The 14,711-nt window shown below is 39.1% G+C and overlaps 1 protein-coding gene across 2 annotated transcripts in view; it reads right to left on the bottom strand.

Moving 5' to 3' along the window:
- Nucleotides 1–1,243: 1,243 nt before the first annotated feature.
- The window catches only part of RGS7BP (regulator of G protein signaling 7 binding protein), a 140,050-nt gene continuing 126,582 nt past the window's right edge, over nucleotides 1,244–14,711 (bottom strand). Inside the window, exon 6 of one of the 2 annotated variants that reach the window (XM_082383193.1) lies at nucleotides 1,244–9,341. In XM_082383193.1, the coding sequence (XP_082239319.1) occupies nucleotides 9,250–9,341 (92 nt within the window). In that variant the 3' untranslated portion in view covers nucleotides 1,244–9,249. The remainder of the gene's footprint in view (nucleotides 9,342–14,711) is intronic. The other variant, XM_082383192.1, reaches the window with a different exon arrangement.

The raw sequence follows: 14,711 nt of genomic DNA, 5'->3' as shown, positions 1-14,711 counted from the left end.
ATGCTGGCATATCCCAACCCAAGTGACAACAAGTTATTGTCTCTTGCATCTCCTACCACTGAGAAAGAAATGTGAGGCTTGGTTGGCCTTGTCAAACTTTGGAGGCGGCATATTTCACCCTTGGTGGTAGACCTCTGACCCATTTATTGAGGTATGTTAAGAGTTCTAGTTTTAAGTGGGTTCCAGAGCAGGGAGGGGCTCTGCAGCGGGTTTTAAGTGGGTTCAGCACAAGCAGCCCTGTCACTTAGGCCATATCATCTGGCAGAGGCAATGGTGCTACAAATATCTGGGTATAAAAGGGTGGTAGGAAGACTCTGGCAAACTCCAATAAGAGAGTAATGGCATGGACGCTTAGGGTTCTAGAGCAATGCCATGCTATCTGCAGCAGAGAAAGATACACTATTCAAAAAAGCAGCTCCTGGAAGAAACGGAGGCTGTGAATGGGTCCAACGGCACTGGTTTTGTGGTAGACAGAATAACAGCTCCCCAAAAATGTTCACTTCCTAATCCCTGCAACCTATAAATATGTTACTTTTCTTGGCAAAAGGGAATTTGCAGATCTGATTATGTTAAAAGGATCTTGAGATGGGAAAATTATCCTGGGTTATCTGGATGAGCCTAATGTAACAACAAGGTTCCTTATAAGAGGGAGCCAGAAGAATAAGAGTCGAGGGAGGATATGTGATGATGATGACTCTGTCAGAGACAGAGACAGAGACAGAGAGAACTGAAGACGTTACGCTGTCAGCTTGAACATGGAAAAAGGGGACACGAGCAAGGAATGCCCGAGGCCTCTAGAAGCTGGAAAAGGAAAGAAAATAGATTCTCCCTTAGAGCCTCCGGAAGGAATGCAGGCCTGCTGACCCCTTGACTTTAGACCAGTGAAACTGATTTTGGACCTCCAGAATTGCAAGTGATAAATTTGTGTTGTTACCACTAAGTTTGTGGTAATGTGTTACAGCAGTAAGAAACTCATACAGGCTTTTCTCACCAAGACTAGTTTACTTACGGCCATTGTTGAATGTCCTGTTGGCAACAGAGACTGACGCTGTGCCCTTGATACAATAGCATTTCTTGGGGAGAACAACCTGCCACTTGGTGACAAGTTGTCTATATCAGCCTGACCGGGACTAACCTGGTTTCTGGATGTGGGTTTGCCATCACCATCTGCAGGGCTGCAGCCAGCACCAGTACCCATGGACTCACAGAGTGTCTGATCCACCCCTATGGGATCCTGTCAAGGAGAGGACCCCTTGCAGCAGTGAGTGCACCATACTCAGGATGCACTATATTCCTTAGCTCAAGGGTCACTATTTGGTTCTGAGTCACCAATACATAGAATATATGGGTCCAAAAATCAAGGGGTGAAAGTAGGAGTGGCCCCAGTGATCTACTGAGGAATTTGTGCTTCCTATCTGGGGGGTCTACAATCTGTGTGTCTAGAGGGTCACAGAGCAGAGTCCCACTAAACTTTAAGCTACCACTGCTACCTGGTCACTTTAGGTTCCTCATGCCAGAAAACTATAAGACAAAAGAGTTACTACACTGACAGAGGTTATTGGCCCTGATCATCGTGAGGAAGGAGGGCTGCTGCCACATGATGAGGGCGCAGAGGAATATGTTTGGCACTTAGGTGACTGGGTACCTCATGGTATGCTTATGGGTTTTTCAGGTTTCACTGTAAATGGGCAAATGCAGCAACCATACTCTACTGAAAGGCTTGATAAGCAGGGTATCAGACACCTAGGAGCGAGGGTCTGGGTCGTAATACCAGGCAACTCAGCAGTGCCAGACTAGGATGAAGGGAATCTAGAATGGGTAGTAGAGAAGAGAGAGGATGAGTATCGGCTATATATAGTCTTGGGACCAACTGCATAGCAGGGGCTGTGCTTTGTCTCTCTTTTTGTGTATGTGAGTTGCGATAACAGAGTCCAGAAGAAGCTATGCCTGGATGGAGTAGATCAATGTGAGAAGCAAGTGGATCTGAGCAGTGCTGGGGGTGACCTGTAGTAGGTGCTGTGGTGCTGCCCATGTTTGTTTTACTCAACCACGGCATCCATCGCTCAGCTACTGTGAATGTTGGCTGCTAATGGCAGCAGGCACTTTTACACCTAGATTTGTTCATTCAGTACTACAATAGTTTTATTCTTTCATCTGGTTGTATGTAGCTGTAATGGAGTTCATTTATTTTTATTGCTGTATAGTATTATACAATTTACTTTTTCATTCTTTTGTTGATGAATTCTTTTGCTGAATTGTTTATGGGTTTTGCCTATTACAGGTAATGCCACTATGGATATTCTTTTAACTGTCTTTGAATACACACACATATATTTCTAAGTCTCCACCTAGGAGTGAAACTATTGGATCACAGGGTACATGTATGTTGTATGATAGCAGGTAATGTTAAACGGTTTTCTGTACATGCTTTGTGTTCTGTTAGGAGCTATTTCACAACTCTGTGGGTATGAAGATATTCTCCTATATTATCTTCTGGAAGCTTTATTGTATTACCTTTTACTTTTAGATCAACAATCAACTTGGAATGAGGCAAGGGTGAAGTTTAATTCTTTTTTGCAAATGGAAATCAATTGACCATTTGATTTAAAATCACTATTTATTTCAAAGATTTCCCTTTGTCTGCTAGTCTGCAACACAGTATCATGCAGTGTTTGATTCATTTGATTTTTCTCATAAAAGAGCTTTGATTCTAAGCAAGTAATTGGACAGTCATTTGGTTGAACCTTTTGTGATATTGATATATTGTTTCCATTTTACTCTCAGGAAACTGAGGCTTACAGAAGTTGACTAATTTAGTGAAAAAGTTCTTCTATACAAAGATTCACATTATTAATGCCTTAAATGAGATAGAAGTTATTAATTAATTAGTTAAGCAGATAGCAGTATGAGATAGGTAATCTCTGCTAAGGCTCTTCTGTCATCTTTGTGTGGTGTCTGACTCTGGGTCCAAGACAGTTGTTTCAGCTCCCACCCTCATGTTCTCCTCGCAGCCTAGTGGGAAGGGAGGAAGAACATGGAAACGCATGCCCCTTATTTTAGGGATGTTACCTGGAAACTGCGCAATTTCACTCATAAGCTATTGGCCAAAATTCAGTTATATTGCCACACCCACAACCAAGGGAGCCTGGGAAATGGAGTATTTACTTTAGGTGGCCAGTGTCTCCCTGAAATTTGGGATCTCTGTTACTAAAGGAAAAAAGGAGAGAACAGATTTTGGAACTGCTAGCCATAGCTGTGTACTTTGTTGCAGCCCATCTGAGATTCAGACAAAAGTCTGTGTAACTCCAGACTATACTGCGCAATCCCTGACAACTAGCTGGACTCAATAGTTTGAGTTTTGAAAAACTTCTTGGGATATATTCCTGTCAGAATTTAATTCCTAGATGTCTCTCCAGATGTGTGTACCATCTCCTTTTATTAGAAAATAAAATTATTTAACTCAATGTATTTTTTTTTTTATGTCGTAACTATCAGGAAAACTGAGCGCAATTTAGAGACATATTGCTATTGTTAGTGAAAGTTTCCAAAGCCTGTTTTAATCCTTCCTCCACTGACTTCACTTTCACTTAATTCTTTCTTCCCTCCCTCTATCCCTCCCTTCTTTCTTTCCTTTCTTCTTCTTTCTTTCCTCTCCCCAGCCTCTCCTTTGTCTGTCTGTTTTGCATCTTCTCTCTTCAAAAGTTACGGTGCCCTGGTGTTTCCTCTCCATATCCCCACTGCCGTCATTTTGATGACAACAAATATGTCAAGGGGGTGGGGTGAGGGGGTGGGTAGGATCTGGGCAAATGGTGAATCACAATGTCTCTTTCACTTTTTCATTCTTTTTTTTTAAACTTTTATTATTAGTTTTTATTACACAAGTAATACATATTCATTGTAGAAAAATTAGAAAACACAGAAAAGCAAAAAGAAAAAATAATCACCCATAATCCCACTACCCATAAATAACTACTATTAACATTTTAGTGTATGTCCTTCTAGCTTTCTTATGCATATATATACATACATAGATATATTTATATATATTTTTCTTTTTTACAAATATTGTGTCATACTATACATACTGTTTTATAACATGTTTTTCATTTAATATATATTGTGAACATTGTTATTTATTCCCTGAAAAAAATTATACAGGTACTACATGCTCATTGTGGAAAAACCAGAAATTACAGATATGCAAAAAATATATATATATAATTGCTCCAAATCTCACCTCCCAGAGATAAATGCTGTTAACATTTTAGCAAATATCTTTTCAGACTCTTTAATGCACACGTATATATGTATATTTTAAATATGGGATGATACTGTAGATATTCTTCTGTAGCTTTTTTCATTTAACAATATAGTTCATTTCAATAAATATATATATGTTGCTTATTCTTAATTGGTGCACAGTATTCCACTGAAAGGATATACCATATTTAACCAACCGTATACTGTGGGCTTATTTACATTTTTTCCTCATTCTTCCAAATAAGCATTCTTTCTTGCATATTTTTTTTGAATAATGAATGAATATATCTTAGCTCATTTTTTCTGCTCTTTTTAAGGAGAATTTCCCTACATTGGAATTACTTGGTAGAGGTGAAAACTATATTGCCAAATTATTTTCCAGAAAGTGGAATCAATTTACATACTTGTTGGCTCTGTAAGAGGATGTTCACTTCCAGACTTCCTTGCTGTCCCTGGAAACATTCATTCTTTATATTCTTGCCTTTCTGATACATGGAAAAGAGTATATCATAATAATTTGCATTTTTGATCACTAGTATGTTCAAATATTTTCATATTATTAGTGCATTATTCTAATTTATGGTACATCACCAGTTTGTGTGCTTGGCTCAATTTTCTACTGGAAAGTTTGATTCTTTTTGAGTCATAAAATGTCATTTATTCATGTATTCATTATCCACTCATTTCATAAATAATGTTTTCAGTATTTGCTTTTGTGTTTAGCATTGTGCTGAGGATATATGAATAAGCAAAATAGACATGGTTGCTGCCTTCTGGAACTTCCAGTTTAGTGGAGATAGACAATTCAACAAGAAATAATGAAAAAAGTGTAATAAGGGAAATGAAAGAATAAAATGGGAACACTTGGCTGGGGAAGGAGCTGTAGATCATGGAAACTTCCCAAAGGTGGTGGAATTTAAGCTCTTGATATATATTATTAGACATCTGTACTCTTTGTTGCATATATTTAAAATTTGGCTTTCTCTTAATCTGGTTTGTTTGTTTGTTTGTTTGTTTTACTCTATAGGAGTTTTGCATTTTTAATTGGTCAAATCCACCCGTCTTTTCCTTTGGGGTTTCTTCCTTTGCTATCATGCTTAGAAAGGCTTTTTCACCCCCACACACTAAAATTACATATATATTCATCAACACTGCCAGTTTATTTATGTGCTTTAATATTTAATTTAAATACTTCACTTAGAATTTATTTTGATGACAGTTATGAGGTATAGATCTAATATATCCCTCAACAGATGACTAACCATTTATCCCAATATAACTTAATAATCCAACTTTTTCTCACAGATTTGAAATGTCATCTTTTTAATGTTCTCAATTCTTCTATGTTCTTGGGTTTATTTCTGGACTTTATATTTAATATTAGTGGTTTATCCTGGACCGTTTTTCATCCTTTCTATAGTAACCTGAAAGTTGAGCATTTTGTATTTGGTGATGTTCTAGAATACAGAGAAATGGTAGACATTGCTAAGGTATGTGTGTGGGTAGGTGGGAAGTTATTATGGATGGATATCTTTAATTCTTTCGATTTTGAGACTTCCAGAGTCTGAAATTCCACATGGGAACATTGTTAATCTGGCCCATTTGTTGGCTGTCTAAAATCAGTTAGATGCTTTTATGCTCTGTATAATTTTAGCTTCCAGTAGGTGGCAGCACTGCCAAACAGTAAGTATCCAAACTTGCAGGAGCACCGAGGAACAAAATGATCTGGCAGGATTTTAGAATTCCCCCAAGAGCTTTCATTAGAGGAGGCATCAGGGCTGTGCTACTTTTAAAGTCATCTTTGTACCCTTGAACAATGGCACAATCAGAAGTGTGTGCTGAATCTGTTCCTAGACGTGTGCAAAACATTAGTGGATGGATTTTTTTAAAGCGGCACCTTGGCCTTGTGGGCATTTCTTCATATACCTCATCCAAAAGTGCCTTTGGGCCCAGCCAATGACTGATTTAAAGCCTGGAAATGTGGTTTTAAACAATGTGATTGTGGCGGGATTCAGGTGATTTTTATTTTCTTTATACTTGGTGGTGTTTTTCAGATTTTCCACAAAGAACATGTATTGTCTCTGTAATCTGAAAAAAAAAAAAAAAAGATCAACACAGGATATGAAAAATATGGTGGTAAAATGGGTGATTGTGTGCCAGAAAAAAACTTTACATTCTTTTTTGTTTCAAGAATATGCATACATGCAACAAAACGAGTTCAATGGGCTCTCTTTATCCCTAGAGATCAGCTCAGTGTTATTGCTAATCTGAAAGAAAATTACCAGCAGGAAGCTGAGACAGTTATCTCATGGAACTACACCTGAGAAAGTCCTTTGGTAGGTGACAGGGGAGTAGGGTCCGCTCCTAACAAGATGCATTGGCATACCTAATGGGAGATGGTGAATTACCCATTGCAGCTCTGAGCCAGGGTAGGTTATTGGGACTTTGAGTGCTAAATGTAATTTTAGGACTTGCTATAGTGAAAGAAGATCTATAAATCTTGGAGTATGTCCACGGGAACTACAAAATTGATCCAAGGCCGGGAAACAGGCACTATGAATAAAAGATAAGGTGGCTGAATTTATTTACCTTAGATATGGAAAGCCTAGCTAGGGAAATTAGACAAATCCCCATCTCCATGAATAGCTACTATAGCCCTCCCCAGACATGGAGGTGAGACCTGAATTTATTAACAGTCTTCAGTTGTACAAAGGACAATTGCACGGAAGGTGTTACTTTCACACTGAGGCTAAGGCAAGAGTGAGCACAAATTAACCAAGCAGACGTTATTTAGGTCACGCATTTAGAAGAAGGTGCTGAACACCAAGGCTGGGCTTATCTGTTAATAACTCTGCATGTATTTTTTTTAGTAGGAACTAGATTGAAGCTAAGGGTTCAGTATAGTGGAAGGTGGGAGAGGGCAGAGATGGGAGCTGAGAGCGTGCCAGATTGGGCTCCTTCATAATTTCTAAAACAATGGACCTGAAGTGAATTAAACTTCACGGGATGAAAATGAACGGCATTCAGGAAAGTATATTAAACTTGAATCAAACCTGATTTATGAAAATCAGGGTTTGAGGACCAGGTAAATTTGGGAGTGGTTACCTGCTTTGCAAAGGAGCAGTCACCGTAGGAGTTTTTAAATAGCATATTCCCACACTGTACTACAAGTATTTGATTTAGAAAATTGTGATTTTTCTCGTATAACTTTCAAGGGTACATCTTGATATGAAGCTAGTCATACCTATAGCCATGCATCAATTGCCAACTCACTGGAATACATCTCTGGACTCCAAGAATAAGGCCAACAACCAGCTGGTGTGATCTAAATAGAGGTATGCATCGCCTTTTGAGATCTCTTCCAACTCTTTAATCCTTTCACTTTCAATCAAAACAACTAGAAGACAATTTCAAGGATAATTTCCATAACATCAGATATTAGGTTGAACTATATGAAGCTGCCATTTTTTAGGTCAAAAACAGTCAAATATCAGCAATTTCATATAATTCAACCTAATATGATAATTATTCCATTAGTTTGTCTGTACCTCTCTTGCCCTTCACTAAAGCTAAAAGCTTGAGTATATTTACTTTTCAGGTCAAAATACTGGTGGACTTATAAATGCCTGTGCACATAAATACTGAGAAATTATAGGGTTGGGATTAAAGATGCATCTTGGATAAACCATGTATATAGCTCATCCTTTTATTGTGCTGGTCTCTGGTGCCTCTTGTCTGACTTGAGGAATTTCAGACTATGGAAAACAAGAAAAGAAGTCCAAAGGCTTGATCTTTCAACCCATGGGAAATTCTGTCTGGGACATGGGCCAAAGGAAGAACAAGAGAAAATATAACAAAATCTGTATCATGTTACAAGTTTAGTGGAGGAAGAGCACAGCAGAGCTGTGAGCAGAAAAACAAAGCGTGTGGCTTCCTCCTTTCTAAAATAGAGTATTGCTTAATGTGTCCTGCTTTTAAGATTCCAAGCATAAGACAAGACACCAAGTACACGTTGGAAAAGTCCTATCTGCATAGTCATCTAAAATGAGACAAGCTTAGCTTAACTAAAAACATTTTATTAACAATGTAAAATGTTAAGTATTTTTACGATCTGAGCTAATTCCAGCATGCCCTATAAGATTTAACACTATGCTGATGTGCAGACATCATGCTTCAGATTTCAATTAGAACAAAATATGATAATACTCAATTTTACATTTGAGGGTAATTGTATATGTTACTACACCATTTCCTAACTGGATTACTTCATTCTCCAAGAAGCTGAAAAAGACACCATTGGATCGAAAGGAAATTAGTTGCCCATATGCATTGTAGGCAGCTATTAGGATTATTGTGTATTTACAAAATTTAAATACTTTTCATATATGGTTTTTGTTGCATTATAAATTAAGATATTTTTACGTTGAAGCTCTTAGGTTCTGACAGAGTGGAAGACTAAACGTAAATGAGTGCAGAGAAAGCAATAGGTTGAGGTGGTGTACGTTTGATTATAATATTATTCCTAATATTGGTTGGATTTTGAACAGTTTTGCAGTTTTAAATAGATTTCTATATTTAAAGACTCTCATATGTGATCATTTGTTGACATGAGATCAGCAAGAGCTATAGATATACTATTATACACGAAATAATTTTTCTCTGTGTAATACTTAAAAAACCTTTAAATAATTTAAAAATCATAATTCTTGCATCTGTCATGGTGTGGTTTGGAGCAGACATGCACAATGTCAGCTTTAAAAATCCTTTTAAAAACAGCCTGCTTTTCGAATCTGTCTTTTTTTTTTCTTCTTGACAGCAGCTGCTTTCAAATGTAAAATCATTTCAAAGGGCAGCGGGAGGTGGATAAAAGTAATAAGGAAGCATAGAAAACATAGTCAAAAACCAATAACTGTGGTTCAGCTGTCTGGAGGTCCTCGGGTTCAGTGATATTTTCAGGTCTTCCTAGTGGTGGTTTCCAGGAGGAATCACCTAGCTTGAGACGAGACAGCACAGCCCAAAGAACCTTCTCTTCCGTCTTCTAACCAGGGGGTAGGGAGTTAGATTTAGAAGGCTGCTGTCATCTGTGATGGGATAGAATGTACATATGAGTGAGGTACAGACAAAACAACGTGTTTTTTATGAATTGGCCTTAAAAATCCACCATCCTTCGAATCCAACTTTCTCAGCCTTGGCACCATTGACATTTTGGACCAGATCATTCTTTATTGTTGGGGGCTGTCCTGAGCATTGTAGGATGTTTAGCAGCGTCCCTGGCCTCTACTCACTAGATGCCAGTAGCACTCCCCTACCAGTTGTGACAACCGAAAATGTCCCCAGATATGGCCAAATGTTCCTGGGGTGGCGGTGAGGGTGAAGCAAAGAGCCCACAGTTGAGAACCACTGCTTAGAGTTAAATCTAAACTGCTTAGAGGCAGTTTTTCACTTGGGAGATGTATACTTCTTTGAAAAAGCCCATGCTTTGGAGTAAAGCTGGCTTCTTTCCTACACTTTACCACTTACTAGTCCTGTGACTTTGAAAGTGTCACTTAAGCTCGTTAGGCTTCATTTTCCCCATATGTAAAATAAGGCTCAGTAATACATACCCTAGGTGAGAATTAAATGAAATAATCTATTAAAAACATTTAGCTTGGGTGGGGACATTGGTGCCTAGCATGGAGGAAACGCTCAGTAAATATAGCTATTATTAACTATTTTCCTTTACATAGGACCTTGTCTTACCTCCATTCACCTACTTTATGCCTCGGGAAGAAGCTTCAACTATTTCTTATTGAGTCTTTCCCTAGCACTTCCTATAGATATCTGCACACAAGGGCATTCAGAGAAGATTGTCAGCTGTTGAATTCACAAGTGGTGGTTTGAAAATTTTAATATGATGACAAGTAGAGAAAGAAATAAACCAGTAAACCAAATACAGTTTAATGAGCTGGGTTTTTGGGAAATAGTGCAGTTCGACAGAGACTGTGGGTAGAAACAGCCTATTGGAGCGGAACTGGCCAATGTGGGTTGCAGAGGCTGGAGAAGGACCACAGGGAAATAATCTGGAAATTGCTAGCTGGGGCAGCGCTAAGATATGGTCAGAATGGAACTAGGGGCAACAAAATGGCTGGTTGGCTGGCAACTCTTATATACCTAAGCTTTGCCGGGATTCATTGCACTGCCCTCCCAGAGCAGAGCTAAAATGTTCCCTCCTTTCCCCATCCTAATGTTGAAGATGCAGGACCTTGAAAAAGAGCCCAGAATCAGGAGTTAGATGAAGTGATTGATATAGTGAAGAATTGTGCCACACTTCAATAAAACTGGCTTGTAGATGAGGGTTGGTTTTCTTGATTACTGAGAGCCTAGACGCTCAGGAAACTATCAGGAACAATTGAGTCTTGGCTTTCTGGTCCTCTTACATAAATTGTCATCCAAGTGCCCTGGCTTTCCCTCCCCATCCCCCAAGGCTCCCATGTGTCATATTTATTTGTAAATTAGCATCACCCACTGAGTTGACAGTGTTCCTTGGAATGCTGCACTATGTTACACACGTAGATGAAACTAGAGTAGCAAGTCAGAGCCAGGGAAGAAAACAGGTGCCCCAGCTGGGCACATCAGATTAATCAAACACAGCCTTCCCCCCCCCAGGCTCCCCAGATTAAAATCCTCTCTTAATACTCACACTCTGCTGATGTGGAGAAAAACAGGACTCTGTCTTTTTCACAGTGAAAAATAATTCACTATAATCTGGATGTCAACATTTTGAGGCAAAAAAATAGGACATCTCTCTTTTACAGTTAAACTTGCCCCAAATAGTTAAGATGCTGAAAGCAATGTCAAATCCTATATATAAGCCTGATTTCTCAGAAGAATAACTGAGATGAATCATAATATATTTGGAGCAGATAGAAATGATAACCATACTCTCTCATCATTTTTAGGACTCTTACTTCTTTAACCACCAAATGACCAGTGAACTTAACCTAATTGGATATGGCCAAGATACAGCAGACCCTGAAGGGTAAAGAATTTTATTTTTTGGTGTCTCTTTGAATACTGACTACACTTCCCAAAACTCAGGTTCAACTGGAAGTTAGTGCTTCCTTGGAACAGAATCACCAAAACTATGAAGATACTAATAGGAAAGAAAAATCTTATTTCTATTTCTATGAGATTTGGAGATCTATTTCCTGAATTCCCATTTATTTCCTGAATTCCGTATATGCTTGCCTTTCTTCAGTCATTTAAGAGACTTGGGAGTGACCTCACTGGTATTTATATATTATACAATAAAATGCAATTCTGATGTGTATTGTTCCCACTACATGAGGAAATGTCTACATACGTTGGTATGTTGTATTTACAAAGAAAGTGTGCACGTGTGTGCTGTGGTGGTATATTTGCTCTCATTCTCTCTTTTTTAGATATTAAAAGCACACAGGTATTATGAGATTTGTATCAAGACTGACCCTTGTATCTGTGCATTCATTACAGTGAATCAAAAAACCTTTGTGCTATTGAAATTCTCCTCATTCAGTCTTCTTTTCATATATATATATATATATATATATATATATATAAAACATTCACTTGTGAGTGCTATATACACACATGCACACACACATACGTATATAGCATTCATAAGTGAATAGGAAGTGTTAGGATTGATGAGAAAGTGCTCAGATGTTAAGCGAAGGACAGACTGCCTATTAAGGACGACTGCTGGTTTGGGGCACCTTAGTTGAGCATTGGTGACACCTTTGCCTAGCCTGGAGCTTGTCTGATCATCACCTAGGGCTGAGGTGACACAAAAGCTCAAAAATTCTTGGCAGAAATTCAGAGCAGCTTTCTACACTCTAGGAGGCTGACACCTGCAGTAAATGCAGAAATTCACTGAGCAGTAAGTCTGCCTGGAATGGCTTGAAGTCAATTCAAAGCTAAGGAAAGATGTCTTCCCACATACTGAAATCCTGTCTCTGAAGTGAGGGGCTGTCAACAGAATGTGAGCAAAATGGGATGTTTCCCCACTCATTCTAAACTTTCTGCGCTAATCCATCTGAACTTGCTGGGAAATCTTTGATTTTTATTGGAAATGTTTGAGACTTTTATGGTATCTTTTCTCCAAAGTGCATACCCTCAGAGAACTGTAACTTAGGAGAGTTTTAAATGTGAAAATAAAAAGTGAGAAAGGGAAGAGGAGGCAGGAAAGCATAGCAGAAAGTGAAAGAAAAGGAGAGTAGGGTATTCAGCCATCAGTAAATTCAAACCCCAGTCATTTAATGTTTAATTCTTGGATGTTCAATGTTTAATCCCTACTAAAGCCAGGGATGCTGGAGTCCCCCAAGGTACAGTAATACCATTTCTCTATTGCTCAAATTTCTTTTGCCAATAAAAGATTTTTTACATAAATGATACGTTAAGAAACAGAAGGACATGAACATGAGAAGTTTTCAAATAATAAACTGAGTGTTTGAGTTTAAAGCTATGTTCTCTAAGTCAAGAGGAGTGTTTATAATGGAACTGCAGTTGCACATTTCTAATCTGTTAAAAAAGGAGAACTTCAGCTAATCCCAGGGTTCCCAAGCATAAAATGCATCAGCTTCATCTGAGGGCTTATTAAAACACAGATTGCTGGCCCTACCTCCAGAGTTTCTGAATCAGTAGGTCTGGGGTGGGCCAGGCAATCTGCATTTCTTACAAGTTCCTGGACCTGATGATACGGCTGGTCCTGAGACCACACTTTGAGAACCACTGAATTAATCAAAGCTCTATGAAGTGTAGGGCTCTATGTCAGGTGCTGGGGGTAATACGAGATGGGTCCAAAGAGAAAGGTGAACCTTGGCCTCAGGGATCTTTGAGTAACTAGGAGGCTTCATTAGAAATGCCATTACAGAGATACAAATACAATGCTTTGAGAATTCCCAGAGGGGGAAATTACTCCCATCTGTAAAGAAGACATTTGTGGAAAATTCCTGGGGCCTCGGTGTTCATGCTGGGCTACAAGGTATGGGGAGAACTTGGACATTTGGTGAAGTAGGGGGGCAGGCGTTCGGGATGGAGAAAGCAGTGTCAAAGGAGGAGGTCAGGGCAGGTCAAAGACAGGGAGGTCAAAGACAGCCTGAGTTTGGGTCCAAGTAAATGGTCCAGTCTGGCTGGAATGAAAGGCATATGAAGGAGGGGATGGTCTAAAATAGAACTACTTAGAATTCCCTAAATAAGACCATTCCTTCCCTTGCCTCCCTGCCTTTACACACACCATCTCTTTTTTCAGAAAAGTCTTTTCAGACTGCTCCGTGCTCCTACCTTCCTTCATGCTTCCAAACAATTGCTATAGCCCTTGGTACATTGTCTGCTTCCAACCCTGTTTAGCCACCATTCTATGAGCAACTCTTTATGAAAGACTTAATAAATTTACCCTTTCTGCCCACCTCTTCAGCTCCCACTTACTCCTCAACCCTCCTTAATTAGGCTTCCGGGCCCCCAATTCCAAGTAAGCTACTTTGGCCAACCTCACCAGTGACTCCCTTGTTGCTAAATCCTATGGACACTTTCAGTTCTTATCTAGCTGAACTACCCCACACTATCAGCCATTCCTTCCGTGCAACTTTCTTATTATACTATGTTGAGTTTCTTCTCAGTTTTTTTTGTAAACTGCTCTTCTTTCCCCTCAAACCTTACATTTTGGTATTTCAGGGCTCTTCTCTATGTACTCTCCATGGGTGGTCTCAACCATTTTTAGGGCTTCGATTACCACTACGCTGCTGATGTTTACATCTGTATTTCCTGTCCTTCTTCTAGCTCGCGTGTCTCACCTCAGCATAAGACATGTACATCCATCACAACCACTGAGCATTGCTCTTGGAGTCCCCCCACATCCAGAACTTCAACTGTTCTGTCCTCTACCTCTACTGGTACCGCGCTGTTCTAATTTAGTGATTGACACCATCATTCACTCTGCTTTCCAAGTCTGAACCCAGGTTTCATCCTTGATTCTGCCTTGGCCTTATGTACATCAGCCAACTGGTCATATCCTCTTCTCCAAGCCCCGGTCTTTAGGTCAGATTGTAAGCATTTCTCACCTGTCTTATTGTACTTGCCTACTAACTGAATCCCTCCAGTGACCTCAGGATAAAGTCCAAACCTCTTAACGTGGATTAGAGGGGCCTCCCCCAACCTCTCTAGTCTTTCTCTCTCTTTTCTTTTTACATATACTGCAATTTTATTTCAATCGCACAAACGAAGTTAGCATGTAGGAAATTTAAATGAACAGTACGGTAAAAATAGCAGAGAACCAAAAACTCTAATAAGGAAGTACACCTAAAGCATGAGAATTCAACATTCATTAGTGTTTCATCTTCAGTTTTGATTGACACTTGATGCTTGCAAAATTTTGAAACAAACTTTGAGATCATGATGACTATTCTGAAGAGATTTCAGCACCAGCACTAAGATTT

The sequence above is a fragment of the Balaenoptera borealis genome (assembly GCF_965194805.1).
Source record: "Balaenoptera borealis genome assembly, chromosome: 2".
Taxonomy (NCBI): Eukaryota; Metazoa; Chordata; class Mammalia; order Artiodactyla; family Balaenopteridae; genus Balaenoptera; species Balaenoptera borealis.
This window is presented reverse-complemented; position numbering and strand designations above follow the sequence as displayed.